The following is an 18,702-nucleotide window of genomic DNA, read 5'->3' on the forward strand; positions in this document are numbered from 1 at the left end:
ATCAAGGACAGAAATATCAGTTTCACTTTCTAGAAATCCTTTTCTCCCCTCCATCTCCTTTTTCCTCTGTCAATAAATAAAGATTTCATAAGCTTTTTGTTAAAGCTTTTAAAATCTAAGAGCTATGAGGGAAATTCTGCATTTAAGTTTCTTTTTTTTCAATTGACACATAAAAATTGCACAGATTTATGGATACTGTGTGATGTTCTGATACATGCACAGACTGCACAACGTTTAAATCGGGGTAAATATATCTATTTCCCCAAACATGTGTGGGGAAACATTTATGGTGAAAACCTTCAAAATCCTTTCATCTAGCTTTTTAAAATATACAGTACATTACTGTTATCTATAATCATGCAACTGTGAAATAGCACACCAGAATTTCTTTTTAGATATTTACTTTTAAATTTGGGCCAAAGTGATCAGAGAATAAAATGAAATTTTAGTTATAATTTCTAAAATGCTTAAGAAAAATAGTTGGTGGAATGTAATGGTCATCGTTATACAAAGTACATTATACAAAATACATGTATGAAGATGTGAATTTGGAGTCAACATACCTTATATACAATCAGAGATATGATAAATTGTATTATAAAGGTATATTAAGAATTGTAATGCAAAAAAAAGAGAGCTCGTGTATAATGGCATAATTTGGCGTGAACATACTTTATATATAGAGTTACAAAAATTGTGCTGTGAATGGATAATTATGAATATAATGCATTCCACTATTGTCAGGTAATAAATAAATAAATAAATAGACTTGAATTTCATGTCAACACAATTTTTAAAAACACACACCTTATATACAAACAGAGATATGAAAAATTGTGGTATATATGTGAATTAAGAATTGTAATGTAAAAAAAAAGTACATGTATAATGGCATAAATTGATGTGAACATACTTTATATACAGAGATACAAAAAACTGTGCTCTATTTGTGTAATAAGGATTGTAATGCATTCCACTGTTGTCGTGTATTTATAAAAATATAATAAAATCAATTAAAAAAATTCTTTCAGTGTCAACCCCACTTTTTTCCAGATTATGTCTAAATTCTTGGGTTAGGCATTCAAGACCCTTCATAATTTAACTTCCATTTTCTTTTCTAGTTTTATGCATAATCATCCTTAAATCCTTCCTCAATCCAATCTATTACCAAGTCAAACTCTTTGAGTGTTCCTGATTCAGTCATGTTTCTTCTTTTCTTTATATTTTCATGTGTTCTTCATCAGTCTGTAATGTCTTCATTTGTCTCCCCAAAGTCTGTCAAACTCTGTTCAAGAACTACTTCCTCTATTAAATTTCTCCTGACCTCCCCAGAGCTGCCTCCCTCTGCATTCCCTATAGAGACTTACACAAGTGTCTCTGAATTTATTTCATTTTCAATTACATATCTTACCTACAAAACTGTAACTGACCTCATCTTTCTATGCTCCTGACTTAAATCCTATATTTAACACGTAACAACTTTATTAAGTGTATTCATTCTTTTAATTTTGTTGTGCTGGGAATAGAACCTAGTGCTTTTCACATGCCAAACAGGTGCTCTTCCACTGAGCTACATGCCCCACCCTTAAATGTATCAATTCTTCATTTAAAACAAAAGTGTAAAGATTAAAATTAACAAATGTCAAAGAATCTTGCTCTTTATTATAGTTAAATATTGGCAGATTTTTAAAAAACAGATTGTGAAATAACTATAGACCTAGTTTTCACTGTAACATAAACCTTTCTATAAAATAGAATGTCAAGTAAACTAAACAGACTCTGGTAGGGCCCAAATTAAATTCAGCTCGTGCAGGAACACACTGATTAGTATCTTTGCAAATGAAAAAAATATATAAATCTTATTATTAAAAAAAAATGCTGAGAAACAAATTTAGTTTAAAAATAGTTTTCATGCCAGCAAGGTAGCCTAGGAGAATATCATATCAACATATGAGGTAGTTGCATGTTCAAGAAGAAAATGCCTACTATAAAGACATTTAATTAATGTTTTATTTTTCTAAATTCTTTTCAAAAATGACCAACTTTTCAGCGACTCTTTTTGCGTCCAAGTCATTCTGTTAGTAGCACCAAAAGCAGATCTCAAGCAGAGCAGCATTTACACAGGATCATTCAGGCGGGAAAAATCCTAAAACACTTACCAGTTTAATAAACTGTACAGAGCAATGACAGCATCATAAGGGAGGAAAAGTAAACTAGAAGTATAAGGTGAAAAGTGAAAGGGGAAAAAAGCTAACAAAAAATAACCATTAGAAATTAAATTTTAAAAGAATGGAAAGATGCTAAAAAGCTCAAAAAATAATTAGCAGTAAAGTCATGATTATGCTGTTTTTAAAAAAGAGTTTACTTCTTATTTAAAGAATAATAATATTAATTTATACCTTAAAAGTATATGAAAAGATATTAAATAAAATTTGACACATAATCAATTCATAGAATTATATTTCAAAACAAACAAAACGAAATAAACTTGTTACCTTGATTTCTCTTTGTTCAACAGATTTTTCCCATATTTGTTGATCATATGCTCCAATCTATGAAGAAATGAAGACATTGAACAATCATTGCTCATACCCAATTTTGAAGTACAAGCTACTCAGTGTTAATTCAGCACAAATTAAATCTAGTTCTGTCTCAAACTTCTGGAATAAATCCTGTATAACTGTGGTTCTTTTTTTTATGTGCAATTATTCTTTTTGTTTTTCTTTTTTAATGCTTTTTTATTTATTTATTTTGCATTACAATTCTTAATATACCATTATACAATAATTTATCATATCTCTGATTATATATAAGGTATGTTGACACCAAATTCACATCTTCATACATGTATTATGTATAATGATAAGAGTAACTGTGCTTCTTATAGTATCACTTAAGGCCTAACAATATTACCATCACCTTGGAACTTATTAGAAATACGAATTCTTAGACTTTACCCCAGAGTTACTAAGTCAGAAATTTGTGAGTGAATGGAGCTCAAAAATCTGTTTTAAAAATCCCTCTGATTTTCTGATATTTGAAAACCCCTGCCCTAGGGAATCCTTTACTTATTTATTTATTTATCCTTTGTTTTATTTACTTACTTACTTTGGTACTGGGGATTTAACCTAAAAGTACTTTACCACTGAGCTGTACCACCAGCCCTTTTTATTTTTTTATTTTGAGATAGGGTCTCATTAAATTGCTAAGAATGGCCTTGAACTTGGAATCCTCTGTGTCATTTCACCAGTTGCTGAGATTACAGGTGTTCTCAGCAGGAATCCTTTATTTTAAAATAAACACAATTGGTATGGCACTAGCACATTTGAGAAAAAAAAAATCTCCTAAGTGGTAAGTCCTTTATGGAATTATTTTCTAAAAAAATAATACTAATATTCCACAGAATTGCAAGTCCATAAACATGCAGACCACAATTATCACTTAAAGTTTAAATTGAGGTCAGGCACAGTGGCACAAGTCAGTAATACTAATAACTTAGGAAGCTGAGACAGGAGGATTTCAAGTTCAAGGCCAGACTCAGAAATTTAGTGAGGCCCTAAATAACTTGGACCCTGTCTCAAAAAAAAAAAAAAAAGAAAAGAAATTGACTGAGGATGTAGCTCAGTTAGAGTGACCCTGGGTTCCATCTCTAGTACAAATACACAAAAGTGTAAATTAGAACATAAAGTTGTGAAGTAAATGAAGACACAGGGAAAGAATAAAAAGTAAAATTTTAAAAAAGAAGTAAACTTCCTATAGCTTCCATGTCCATTACTCTTAGATTCTTAATTCTCTGAACTACAGGATGAACAAGCCATTTTTACTGCTCCTACTCATGGTTCTTTGCTTGGATCCTATTGTATATAGATTCTATTAATTCTGTAACCCAATAAGAAACTGAAATGGGCCAATAATCTATAATTATGATGGACTTTTCATTATTTTATTAATTGAAAATTAGAATTCTAAGAAATTTAAAATATTTGAGATAATTACACTTACAGGACTAAATACAAAGATAGGCAAAGTTATTATAAAGAAATTCAGGAGGGAATTTTCTGACTTAAATCATTTTACCGCAAGTTCCTTTTATCTACACATTATTTTTGTAATCTCATTTTAAGAAATGAGAATTTGAAAATTCCAATGTAGATATAAAGAAGGTCAAATAATTTACTAAGTAACTCCAAAAGAGCCCTTCATCTCTATTATTTTCTCTTGTATATAATCTTATTCATACTAATCATTTTAGTTCTACAAATCCCGTCCTCGTATGACTTTCCTATTTTTAAAAATCACATGATGATACAACATAACATGAAAATAAAAACTTTAAAACAACTAGACCAAGCTATCTAGACTGGCCAACTCACTTATATGTAACTAAAATTTCTGTTCATCTCTATAAACAGGGGAAAGCAGCCCTAAAAAAAGTAACAAGCAACTTTTTAGGTCTAATGGTAGAGCTGACCTGCAATAACCAATTCTAACTCTTTTAAATTCTGAATTTAATCAAATAAGCATCTTTGTTAAAACCAGAAAAGGTAAGTATGGGAATACAGATTCCACATAAATATTTCTGCTCTAAGTTGATAATTCAGAATAACTGGGTTTAATGTAATCATTATTAATTTTTAAAATGTGTAACCATTTCAACATCTTGCATACTTTTTGGTGAAACCATAACCAAGACTAAGTACTGATATGTTCTTTTTAGAAATATATTTATTTTTTAGTTGTAGTTGGACACAATACCTTTATTTTATTTATTTATATGTGGTGCTGAGGATCAAACCCAGGGCCTCACACATGCTAGACACTCTAAAACTAAGCCACAATCCCAGCCCCCTAATATGTTTTTAATGGTTATTTGACAGTAGTTTATTTTCCTACACAAAAGAATGCTTAAATTCTCTTTAAAAGAACATTGGTTTTATTTCAAGATGATCCAAAAGATGGACATAAAGATACATGTTCCATAATCATAAAATCAGAGAAAATAAAATAATGCATATGCAATAGACCAAATAAAAAATGCATGTCAGTGAGTCATGGTGGCATATATCTGAATCCCAGCAATTTGGGAGGCTAGGCAGGAGGTTCACAAGTTCAAAGTCAGCCTCAGCAACTTAGCAAGGCCTAAACAACTTAGCAAGACCCTGTGCTATAGTTTAGATAAGAGGTATCCCCCAAAAGTTCGTGTATGAGTCAATGCAAAAAGGTTTACAGGTGAAATGATTGGTTATGAGAGCCTTAACCCAATCAGTGAATTAATCCCCCGACAGTGATTAACTGAGTGGTCACTATAGACAGGTATGGTGTGGTTGCAAGAGGTGGGTCATTGGGGGTATGCCTTTGGGGTTTATATTTTGTCCTTGTTCAACAAAGTTCTGTTTCCTGGTGTGATGTCTTTAGTCACCATCCTCCATCAAACTCTTCTGCCATGATGTGCTACTGCATCTCCTCTATGTGTTCTTGTTAGGTCTTTTGGCCAAGGCAGTGAAAAAGCTACTAAAACATCCTGTTTCAAAGTAAAACATTTTAAAAAGAGGGGAGCGAGCTGGGCATGTGGCTCAGTGGTAAAGCACTCCATGGTTCAATCCCTGGCACCAAAAAAAAAAAAAAAGAGAAGGAAATAAAGAAAAAGAAAAAAAGCAATGCCAGTACAATTCTAGCATGATACTGAAAGCGCCAAGGTTTAAAAAGGTACCGAAAGTCTAAGAAACCTTGTAATGAAGTAGTGGGGGAAAAGTGGAAAAGCTTTTGGAAAGTTCAGATACTTTACTTGTAAATAGCAGAATGCAACCTTTAAAAAAAAAAAAGGTGGGTAGATACTCCTATAAAAATTCATAGGATAAAATGGGTTGTTTCAGAGAAACACTTTTTTTTCAAAGATTGAATGGGTGAGAGTAAGACAACTTACATTGTAATAGAATGCCTATGGGTCTTAATTTTTTTAACTAGGAATGAGTGTGTGTGTGTGTGTGCGCGCGCGCGCATTTATGTTGTAGATAGACACAACACTTTTATTTTAACGTGGTGCTGAGGATGGAACCCAGTGCCTCACACACGCCAGGCAAGCACTCTACCACTGAACTACAACCCATGACCCCTTTTTTCTGTTTTTTAACTGGGGATTGAACCTAGGGAAGCTTTACCACAGAGTTACACTCCCAGTTTTTTTGTTTGTTTGTTTTTGATTTTTACTTTGTGATTCAGGGTTTTGCTTTGCTGCTGAAGCTAGCCTCAAATTTTGATCCTCCTGCCTGAGCCTCCTTATGTCACTGGGATTCTAGGCATGTGCCACCACACCTGGCTCTGAGTGTCATTTTCAATTACAAGTGAAAGTATCTAAGTGGAGGCATCAATTCCCCTTTGCAGCATACTTCTTTTGTTTTAAACATACCACCAAAATTAACCTTCTATTTATAGAAACAAACAGACTGCTTTCTTGGAGAAAACTGAGGGTGCTATTAACCTAAATGCATGGAATTCAGAAGGAGATTGTTCATGGCTCTGCTTAGTAATACAAATGCCTTAACAAATCACACTTACGTATGAATCCAGACTGAACTACCAGAAATTGTTTCTTCAGATATGTGTGTATGTAGTAGATCAGAGGCATCATAAAATCAGGGTGACAGAAGAATCCTAGAAAGGAAGTTCAAGAATTCTAAAGACCCCTTCTAGCCTAAGGCCTCACTTTATTTCAGGCTGAAATCTGGCAAGACAGATGACTACAACACCTGTGGCATAGGTTCAGGTTTTTTTTTTTTTTCCTCTCTTTATAAAAGATAATCCTGTTGTCAATCACCACAGAGTAAGAAAAGACAACATGCTTAGACTGGGTAAAAGAAGAACCATCTTTTCAAGTCATGTAACGGATCAAAACAACTTGAAGAGCTATACTACCAAAATCAAAAAGAAACAATGAGGTTTCCAGTTTCTATTTTACCTTTGGCATGCAAATACTTGGCAGACTTGACTAAGTCACAATAAACTAGATAGCTATTTTGTTTTTGTATTTCTACTAACTAGAATTAAATCACAAAGCCAAATTCAATTACAGTTCTTTGTAAAAAGTCAAGAAGGAATAATGGTATAACTACATCATTTTCTTAATGCAATATAAAAAAAACTAAAAAAAAGCTCAATAGTAACATTTATCTAATAAAACAAAATTTAATCAGATGACATCAAATTGAAAAAAAAATAACATAATATTTTGATTACTCCCAAATTTCATCTAATTCCCAACTGCTCTCCTTTGCTTTATTCCAAATGTCTCCAATGTTTGGGTTTAAAAAAGTGTCTACATTTTGGGGGAACAAAAGGGTGTATACTCAAATAATGCTTTGTTAGTAGCTACTTTGAAATACCAGGGTAATCATGAATGGGTAGTTCAATAGATGTTCAACCATATTCTTCATAAGTGACTATCTGTTTAAAGGAGGAAGAAAAACATTGTTTCCATGTTGTAAAAGGAGATTCTGAAATTCTAATTCACATTTTGTAGCTAATAGTTTCATACATGTTAAGAATGTGAAGTTCATTCTCTGGTGCCTGCTATAGTGAAGAATTTTGTCAGTGCACCTGTTATTAGTCTCAGAGATGTATGAATATAGTAAGCCTGTGTTACACTCATAACCAACTAAAGTTGATCTATAGTCAGTTTTTTCTATTACAGATCCCAGATAACTAAATATTTGCCCTTAACAAATTCATCCTGTGTCTTCAACAACCATCTGGCAATCCTATACTGATCTCTTATAATATTCCTTATAATGAAAGCAAGGATAATTCTACATTTTCTTCCTACAAGTTTTAATTCCTAATAACTATGAACATTATCACTCTGGCAGAACATGTACCAACTGCTTCCCCACAAAAGACTGAATCCATAAAACACAAATATCATTTTTTGTCTTCTTCATTTCTTTTATCTTTTCTCAGCTAGTTTATTTTCCCTTTCCTCTTATCTTTATTAGCAAACTTTGAGCCATTGCAGAGGTCAAACTTGACAAAAACAAACCAAAAAACAAGGAAGCAGCATTCTGAAAGCAGTAAGAAAAACATTAAAAAAGAAACAAGAAATTGAGATACTAGAATTTATTAATATGAAGCAGAATAAAATTGAAATTACTAATCTTTAGATGCTTCCAGACAAACTGAAGAGCGTTATAAAAGGAAAATGAATACATTACAAATATAAATTAATGTAGCTAATGCTACATTATATAGTATATGTAAATGTATGTAGCAGATATTTAGAAGGATACATAAAAACCATTAGTAGTGATTCTCACTGATAAATATGGAAGAAACTAGCACTTTTCCTTTCTGCTTTATATTCATTGATACTGTATTTTTTTTCAAAATCTATACATATTGTTTTTATGAACCAGGATTCTCAACCAAGGTAATTTGAATTATTTGTCTAAGAAATGAAATGTGTTCCATAGTCCTATTACTGAATAATAACTTTATAAAGAATCATTTACCTCCCCTTACAATCATTCTAAATTTTTATCTTCCTATAAACTGAGATGAAATGCAGAAAAGGAAGGAGAGAGGAAGACAGCAGAGAGGTATCTGAAGAGAGGAAGAATGGGAAGTGAAGGGACAAGAAAAGAAGAGGACTGGTACGTAGAAAAAAAAATGATTGCATCTGTCCAGGAATCAGCCAAGGTTAGCTCTGGGTCCTAAGAAAATAATTTTGTAATGAATATGATGGTATCGAAAATACAAATGTTAAACTAGATAATTAGGTTATGAAATGGCAACCAGTACCACTTAGGAATTCTAGAAAAGTCATGCCTTTGAAAAGCAATTTGAAAGTTACTCTTAGGTGATTGGATTACCCCTTAGGGCATCACATTAAGAGAAGCAGTAGCTCAGGTATCAAGAGGCTAAGGAGAAGGTGTCTAGCTTCAAATGTTGTTATCAATAGTTTAATTAGATTAAGTGCTTAGATAAAAGATTAAGAATTCACAAATAAACATAAGCATGATGAGGAGAGGCCATGATTTGCCTGTTTTAAAGCATCTACTTTCCTCAGCTAATGGACAGACATAATATAATACTATATGTCAAAGACATCATTTTTTGCTGCCATTTTTCCTACTACTTCCATGCTTAGTTTTAGTTTTCTGTATCTCATGTAAAAAATTCCGAGGAGCAAACTTTTGATTCTCATAAACATCAAGTGTTATTCAAAATGTAGTATACGCTTGCAAGAGTGTATTTGTTAAAAGCACGACAAGAGAATCTCCAAGGCAAGAGGTTAAAGAACCTCTTTAGCTGGGCATGGTGGCACACGTCTATAATCTCAGTGGCTCAGGAGGCTAAGACTGGAGAATCGAAAGTTCAAAGCCAGCCTCAGCAAGGGTGAGGTGCTAAGCAATTCAGTGAGACCCTGTCTTTAAATAAAATATAAAATAGGGGATGTGGCTCAGTGGCAAAGTGCCCCTGAGCCACATAACCCCCCCCACACCTGCCCTGCTCCCACAAAAAAGAACAGCTTTAGATAGTTCTCTCATTATCTTATCTCTCCCTGTATCTTATCTCTTTCATTTATTTATTTGGCACTGGGGATTGAACCCAGGGACACTTAACCACTGGATCTACATTCCAACCTCTTTTTATTTTTTATTTTGTGACAGGGTCTGGTTAAATTGCTTAAGGCTCCTGAGTTGCTGGGATTATAGGCATGTATCACTTTAAAAAGAATAAAACAGTAAGAAAAGCAAGAAGATGCACCTATTCTTGGTGGCAACTTCCATCTCTGAATTGATAATAACAATTTTTCTATTACTTTTTTTTGGATAATGTATCACCCACCATAAATTCCTAATAAGCAATGGTTATGCTGTTAATGTACCTAAAATGAACATTTCATATTGTACTAAATTTAAAAGCTGTAAAACCAAAGGTAATTATCTTTTATTTTTGAATACTTTTATTAACATAAAAGTCACTGCTCAGAACACACCTTTTGTATATTCATAGTGCTATTTTTTAACCCTTTGTTTTCCCACTACCTTGGTCAATCAGCCTTTAATGTTTGCTGACACTGGAAAAGGCCCTGGACTATGTAAAAACTCTGGAGTTTTGTCCCATCCTTTCCACTACTAGCCTTCCAGATTTGGGCCACACTTTTCTCTGAGACTCTGTAAAATGGGGACAAAAAAAAAAAAAACATATCTCACAAGCAACAATAAGTGTTCAGTAAGGATGTGGAGGGAAAGTACACTCATCTATTGCTGGTGGCACTGCAAATTGGTGCAACCACTCTGGAAAGCAGTGTGGAGATTCTTTAAAAATCTTGGAATGGAACCACTGTTTGACCCAGCTATCCCACTCCTCAGTCTATAGCCAAAGAACTTAAAATCAGCATATAATAGTGACACAGCCACATCAATATCACAGCAGCTCAATTTACAATAGCTAAACAGTGTAACCAACCTAGATGCCCTTCAATGTGGTTTATAGATACACAACGGAATTGTATTCAGTCTTAAAAGAGAATAAAATTACGGCATTTACTAGTAAATTGATGGAGTTGGAGAAGATCATGCTAGGCAAAATAAGCCAATCCCAAAAAACCAAAGGCTGAATGTTCTCTCTGATAAGTAGATGCTGATCCATACTGGGAGGGAGGAGAGCACATGGGAAGAATGGAGGAATTTGATTGGGGGGAGGGGACATGGGGGTAGGAAAAACAGTGGAATGAGATGGACATCATTACCCTAGGTACATATATGACTGCACATATGATGCAACTCTACACCGTATACTACCAGAGAAGTGAACAGCTGTGCTCCATTTGTGTACAATGAACCAAAATGCATTCTGCTGTCATGTATAACTAATTAGAACAAATTAAAAAAAAAAAAACATACCTCGCAGAAATGGGAAGAGACAGTTTCTGTGTACCACGAAAATATTAGTTCTTTCCTTTCTTGATAGGTTTTAATCTCTTCAGGTCTCAGTTACCTCATTTTTAAACTGACAAAGCTGAACTATATTTAAATATTTTTTTTTTAAGAGAGAGTGAGAGAGGAGAGAGAGAGAATTTTTAATATTTATTTTTTAGTTCTCAGCAGACACAACATCTTTGTTGGTATGTGGTGCTGAGGATCGAACCCGGGCCGCACGCATGCCAGGCGAGCGCGCTACCGCTTGAGCCACATCCCCAGCCCACTATATTTAAATATTAATCATGCTTTGGATAGCCAGAGTTTTTTGGACATCAGAATAGACAGAGAAGATTTAATGCTAGGTGAGAGCAAGTAGAAGCAACAAAATAGTAGGGCAAACGGTACAAAGCAGAAAGTAAAATGGGTTTGTAGATAAATGTCCTTTTCCTAATTAATAACCAACATAATATTTTTGGTAATTGCCATAGTTTATGAATAAAAACAGAGCTGTTGATATCTAAAATATCATTTGCCCAGATAACTAAAATACATGCCTTGTACTGCCATAATCATCTACCTACAAGTATATTAAAAAAGAGAAAACTGGGGCTGGGGTTGTGGCTCAGTGATAGAGCACTTGCCTAGCATGTGTGAGACACTGGATTCGATCCCCAGCACCACATAAACAACTAAATAAATAAAATAAAGGTATTGTGTCCATTTACAACTAAAAACAATATTGAAAAAAAAAAGAAAATTAATGGGGTAAATAATACAATAAAATTAAAGTTACAAAACAAATTAGTGGAAGTGAGAATACTAATCATCAATGATAGAAACTTTTTTTTTTTTAAAGAGAGAGTGAGAGGAGAGAGAGAGAGAGAGAATTTTTAATATTTATTTTTTAGTTCTCGGCGAACACAACATCTTTGTTGGTATGTGGTGCTGAGGATCGAACCCGGGCCGCACGCATGCCAGGCGAGCGCGCTACCGCTTGAGCCACATCCCCAGCCCCAATGATAGAAACTTATACCCATAATTCTCAAAACTGTGTTGTACAAGTGGACATTCCAGTTATTCCTAGCACTTCTGCTCATAATGCTAAAACATACAGAAGAAACATTTAGAGGCCACTTCAAATCACTAAAATTAATAACCTTCAGATCAATCTTTACCCAGAATTAGTAGAAAATAATTATTTTAACTATTAAAAAAACTTATAATTCCAAGTAAGTATCAGTACTTTGAATATCAAATAGGTCTTCACTGTTTCTTGATCATAACTACTGCCTCTCAAACAAATTTGTCTATTAAACATTTAGGAGTGTCTTGAGTCCTACAGTTTCTCCTACAAAGGCTCATTTCTAATCTACTAGTAGTATTGAGATAGCAATTCCCAATACTACTCCATTTATATGCTACCCTATTCCACTCTTTTGTTCCTTATAAATATTTTATTGTAATTAACATATTGTTCAATGTTCCTATTGAATGTCTATTACATATATCCATACACAGCTCTCCTAATTTAAAAGTATGTAGAATTAAGAAACTCAGGTGACTTTAATGATGAGGCTCAAATGAGGAAACAGACTCATATAATTACAATATAAATATGAATGATGATGATGTCAAACAAAAATATCACAAGCTTGTAACTCTTTCAAAGGCATTAACTACCAAAGCATTTTATCAAATCTTTAACTCTTCTGAGTCAATCTTTTCTTAAAAATTAAAAAAATATGAGACAAAACACAAGTCTTTTGACCCCATCATTAAAAAACATACCAATATAATGTTAGTGCTATTTGAGGGTACCATAAACATATAATAATCAAATATAAGATATCTTTAATTAGGGAAAGAAATTGAAATCATGAAATAAGTATTATTATTTTTTATACTGGTGATTGAGCCCATGGAAGCTTTACCACTGAGCTGTATCCCCAGTCCTTTGTATTTTGAGGCCTAGTCTTGCTGAGGGTCTCACTAAATTCTGAGAATGGTGTCGACCTTGCAATCCTCCTTTCTCAGCCTCCTGAGAGCTGAGATGACAGGTGTATGTCACGGCTCCTGACAATATTATTAATTATAAGCAAAGAGTCTTCTTTGCAACCTCTTGTAAACCTCTTTACTTCAACTGCCATTTATTTCTTTTGTTATGAATTATTTTTAGGATTATATAATAACTAAAATGTATTTTTAAAATTCTACTGCTTGAGTAGAATTTTAAAAATACATTTTAAAAAGTCTTGGGCAGGGAGAATATATAACTTTTCAAGGAAAAAAATATATTTCTAGAATGCAATGAATTTTAAAATATGTATCAAGCTAGCCTTTGAACCAAAACGTCAAAGTCTAAAAACAAATTCTTATCTATAGATATTAAAATCTAGCTAACTGTCTGAAGTACTGAAGTCCTGGATATACTCTGAGAGGGATTCCCCCCACAATATCTGAGTTATTTAATACTGCATACTCCCTTCCCCACAACAATCTAAAGCCAGACATCTGACTCACACTGGGTCACTCAGATTCCCTCACCATTCCAAATATCAGAAAAACAGAAGAAACATGGAAACACATGGCTAATAGAATAAATTAAACACTAACAACAGAACTCAAAAGAAATGTTTCTAGAAATTCTGCCATTAAGGAACCCATAATAGCCTTGGTTTGCCTTTCATTCTCAAGTCTTGGCTGTCTGCTGCTGGCAGAGTTTACATGTGTAGTGAAAAGTAGAAACAGAATACAGTAGTGTTTTTTCCTGGCCCAACTTTAATGAAAACATTGCTGTTAATGCAAACTAATACCATTCTGCATAATTTACGAGGACTGTTTATTTTCCAACTTGCTGGTACATGGCAACACGTTCTCAGTGGATTTGCTAATCAAGATACTACTGAATTAATATCCTTTCCCAAGAAGTCATCTGAGCAAAGTTAATTTAACATCTGATTTTCTACTTAACCTAACCTAGGATGATGGATTGTAAAGACCCTACTAGTAAGAAAAGAAAAGTTCATTAGTTATTTCCATTAATCACAGGAAAATAATTTAAACATGTCTTACTTTATCAATCAAAAAAGATGATCAAAAGAGATTTATACGAGGTAAATATTAGTGTTCTATTTAACCTATCACATTAATTACCAATTGATAAAGCTTTCAGAGCCAAATCCATAAAATTTAACATTACTCAATTAAAATTATTTGGATGTTTTTATAAATTTTATTTTGATTATTATAGAGTGAAAATTATTTAAAATAGCTTTGGAAAGCTATTGATTATTTAAAAATAAACTTTGGTTTAAAAAATTAAGGGTTGGCTTTTTAGCTTGTAAGTCAGAAAAATAGTGAAAGGGCAAATATAAACTTTGTCTTTATTTTACCACTAACAGTGTTGCTTATATTCTATATATCAAACTCTATGGAAAAAAAATGAATTCTATCATGACACAAAGCCCAAGAAAAGACATTCATCAACATTAGTCATAATTCTCTTAGCTGAATACATATTTATAAAAATTATATTTAGTCCGTTAAGAACACTGACCAAAGTCAATAAAGATTTCTAATAAGACTAAACAACCACAATCATGAATTAAGGACATTCTGGTCCACAAGGGACCACATTAATGACCACATTTATGTCATATATATGACCCACAAGATTATAATGGAGCAAATAAAATTACTATAGCCTAGTGAACTTATAGCCATCTTAGTGTAATGCTGGTATAAACAAACCTACTACATTGCCAGGTATATAAAAGCATATCTATGTACAGTACATAATATTTGGTAATGATAACACACAAATGTTAGTGGTTTATATATTCACTATACTATACTATTCATTATTTTACAGCATATTGCTACTTACTAAAAAAAAGTTTATTGAAGAATTGGCAGCAGCCTTATACATCTTGTGTTTACCACATCTCCTCATTGCTTCAAGATGCCACATGGAGTGACTGAGCTGTAACATCTACATTTATGCAAGTATATTCTATAGTGTTCACCCAATATTCTCGGAAAGTATTCTTGTTGTTAAGCAAAATGTAACTATTTAACATACATATATATATATATATATATATATATATATATATATATGTTTAATTTAATATATTTATATATATATATGTTTAATTTAAATAACAGCTGTATTAATGAGAGATTCAAGATGGCAGATGAAGAAAAGACTGCTTTTCTAGTTGCTCTGTGCCTTGGGATTCAAGCAGAGGGAATACTGCTTCTCAGTGAGGTAGGTGAAATATGGAATTCACTGAAAATCAAACTCAGGTAGTAAGAGACTATTAGAGACATACAAATCCAGGTGCACCTAAAAAATGACAAGAAAAAGAACACTGGAGCCAAGCCTATGGCAGTACTGGTGCCAGATCACCACAGAAGGGAGGGGTAACAGAGAGAAAACCAATGGACAAATTCGCTATGCAAAAACCTATATAACAGAAAATCAGTCTAAATTTAGTTGAACCAGAGACTACACAGAGAGCTGATGTTTTGAAAATTCTTCTGTGTTTCTTAACTGGCTAGTGGAAAGCTGAGATGGGGAGCCATCTTAAGGAGGCCATACTGCAGCTTGCTAATGCAGGAGCCCAGGAGATCACAGCAACCATTGCCATACCACTCTGGCAAACATTTACTGTGTAGTCTACGGTGTACCTACAAGAATGTGACTGAAACAGTACAACAGAGAAGACTGTAGCTAGGAGATTCAAGTCAGAGATACAGAGGAAAAGAACAACACACTTTCCCTTTGACTCTGGAGATGCACATGACCAGCTAAAAAGGGTTAGGAAACTGAACAGGCAGGTGTGATTTCACAAGAAGACTGTAGTGGAGTATGTGAGATCTACAGGGGGTTGGTTCCCCTCCACAACCCTGCAGAATTTTTGAGAGGCCTGAGATCCAAATACCCAGCAGAGATCCACATCTGCCTAGCCTTGGGACGTGTTGATCTAATCTCTCCAGAGCAGAAACCACTCTGCAAAGCCCTAAAGGCCTGATTAGAGCAAAACCCCAGAGGCCAGAACTTTCCATTTCAAACTCTGTAGCAGTTCCACCCTGAGAGGGCGTCTATGTAAGATGTGTGAACAAAACTCAAATTGATAGTACTTCCCATTCTATCCTACTTTATCCTGGTGAGAAGGGAAGCTGAGAGTTATTTCAATCAGCTCCAGTTCCAGGCTACTCCAACTGGCATTTCAGTAAGCAACACAAAAAGAGGAAGCATTTATCAACACAGAGCCCTTGCTCTCTCTAATGGGTACAGTTATGGTTTGGATATGAGATGTCCCACTAAAAGCTCCTGTACTGGGGCTGGGGCTGTAGTTCAATGGTAGAGTGCTTGCCTTGCATGCCCAAGACACTGGGTTCGATCCTCAGCACCACACAAAAAAAATGAATTAATAAAATAAAGATATTATGTCCATCTACAACTAAAAAAAAAAAAAAACCAAACTCCTGTACTAAAACAGGAATACCCCAGAAGTGAAAAAATTACCAGAAGTAAAATGATTAGATTTTAAGAGGAGAAACCAGTCCATCCTAGTTTGAATGGACTAACTGGATGGTAACTATAGGCAGGTAAGGTGTGTGACTAGAAAAGGTGGGTCACTGAGGAGCCCTGGAAGGGTTCAAATTCCCTGCAGCCCATTCCCCCTTCCTTTTTTCTGCCTCCTGGCTGCCCGCCTTTCTACCATGATGATGTTCTACCTCACTTTGGGTCCAGAGCAATAGACTCTGCCAACCATGGACTAAATCTATGGAACCATGAGCCAAAATAAACTTTTCATTCTCTAAGTTGTTCTTGTTGGGTATTTTGGTCACAGACACAAAAATCCAACAAACAAAGGTACACAGCTCAAGAAAAAACAGAAAGAAAGGTAGTCTAGCATAGGAAGTGAACATCCATCACTGTCAACAGTTCTGACCACTCACCAGTCACAATTCTTTCATTTTCATTAAAAATTTCTCCTGTTTTTTTTTTTTTTCTTAAAAATGTTTCCCTTTTTAAAAACAATTCTTTTTTGTTCTTGCTATGCTGATTGGTCCATGAAAGTACATATATTTTTTCTTTTTTTCCTCATTTTCCTTATTCTTATTTATCTTTTAAGGGTTAGCAATTGTTTATTTAGGGTGTTTTGTTGCTGTTTGTTTCTCTTATCTTTCTCACTTCTCCCTCTAATAGCCAAACTTTTCTTGTTCTTTCTAACCTCTTTTTTTTTTAATTTGTTCTCTTCCTTTATAGCTACCACTTGCTTTTATCTCTTCTGCTTTCCCTCTGTTCGTATTTTGAATTCTAAAATTTTTAAAAATCTTCCTACCAGATTTTATTTTCCTTCAATGAACTGTATTATTGTATCACCATGACCAAAATACCTGACCACATCTTAGAAAAGGAAAAGTTTATTTGGGGGATTACAATTTCAAAGGTTCAAGTCCTTGAGAGACCAAGTCCATTGTTTTGGGATCAAAGTGAGGCAGAGCATCAGGGCTGAAGGGCCCAGCAAAGGAAAGTTGTTTGGCTCATAGTGACATCAGGAAGCATGGGACCACAGGTAAAAACAACCTTCTCAGTGTATACCCCCAGGAATGCACCTGCCCAAGCCATGAACTACATGCCTTAAGTAAACACCCACTCCATCCAAAGCAGGATGACTTGATTACGTTACAGGTCTTCTGATCCAATCATTTTACCTCTGAATACTCCTGCATTATTAACACAGGAGCTTTGGAGGGAGAAGAGGGTCCACCTCATATCCAAACAATAAATTCTATCCCTGGTACCAAAAAGCTCATGTCCTTCTATGATGCAAAATGTACTTGATCATCTCCAAGAGTCTCACAGTCTTAACAGTTCTAGCATCACTCAAAAGCCCAAGTCCAAAGTCTTATCTGAGATTCTAGGCAAACTCTTGGATATGGATTTCTGTAAAAACCAAAAACAAGTCAGATATATCAATATACAGTAGCCCAGAATAAATATTACCATTGCAAAAGGGAGGAATAGGGGAACAGAAATAAAGGTTGAGGGCAAAGCAAGACCAAAACCCAGCAGGGCAAACAGGTCCCATAACTCCACACACACCATCTACAATATATGGCTGTGTGATGTTGTTTCCAAAGAACTTAGGCAGCCCCACCCCTCTAACCTTGCCTGATAAAGTGTACATGGGCTCTCTCTTAGCTTGGCTCTCTCCAGAGCCAGCAGCTTTTCTTGGCAGACAATTCACATTACTGGCATCTCTTAATTTCTGAGATATCCATTTCAGTTTGGGTTTCACCTTCATGACTTTTAAGCATCACCCTCTGAGGAACAGCCTGAAGGGACCCTGATACTGGTACACTTTGCCTGGCCTTCTGAAATCTTGGTGGAAGCCTCTGTGACCACAAAATCATCCCACATTCCTGCAGAAACAGCACCAATTGGTCGACACCACAGTCTGCTGCCAGTTGCACAATAGATCCACTCCATGGGATCACAGCAGCAGCATCCTCTGAATGCATAGCTGGTTGAATATGGTAAAACAACTTCCCAGGTGGCCCCTGTGGGGGCAGGGCATCTATAGGGTTTCTTCTCAAAGGAATTCTCCCTTCTGGACCCTTGAAACTACAGTGGGTGTGGTCATACAAATTCCTGAGATCCCCTCAAGGCATCTTTCTATTATCTCTCTATAAATAAGTACTTAGCATCACTTCAGGGGTTATAATCATTTTAGCAAGCATGCCTTCCTGGGTGCCAGCTTGACAT

General features: G+C 34.5%; 1 protein-coding gene across 5 annotated transcripts in view; it reads right to left on the minus strand.

Annotated features, from left to right (window-relative positions):
- Nucleotides 1-18,702, minus strand: part of PHTF2 (putative homeodomain transcription factor 2) — a 149,412-nt gene that overhangs the window by 67,381 nt on the left and 63,329 nt on the right. For 4 of the 5 annotated variants that reach the window (XM_081283540.1, XM_081283541.1, XM_081283543.1 and 1 more), the window contains exons 3-4: nt 2,496-2,552; nt 2,160-2,171 (exon numbers count right to left, since the gene is read on the minus strand). In XM_081283540.1, coding sequence (XP_081139666.1) covers nt 2,160-2,171; nt 2,496-2,552 — 69 coding nt within the window. The remainder of the gene's footprint in view (nt 1-2,159; nt 2,172-2,495; nt 2,553-18,702) is intronic. The other variant, XM_081283542.1, reaches the window with a different exon arrangement.

The sequence above is a fragment of the Spermophilus citellus genome, assembly GCF_964194105.1.
Source record: "Spermophilus citellus genome assembly, chromosome: 3".
Taxonomy (NCBI): domain Eukaryota; kingdom Metazoa; phylum Chordata; class Mammalia; order Rodentia; family Sciuridae; genus Spermophilus; species Spermophilus citellus.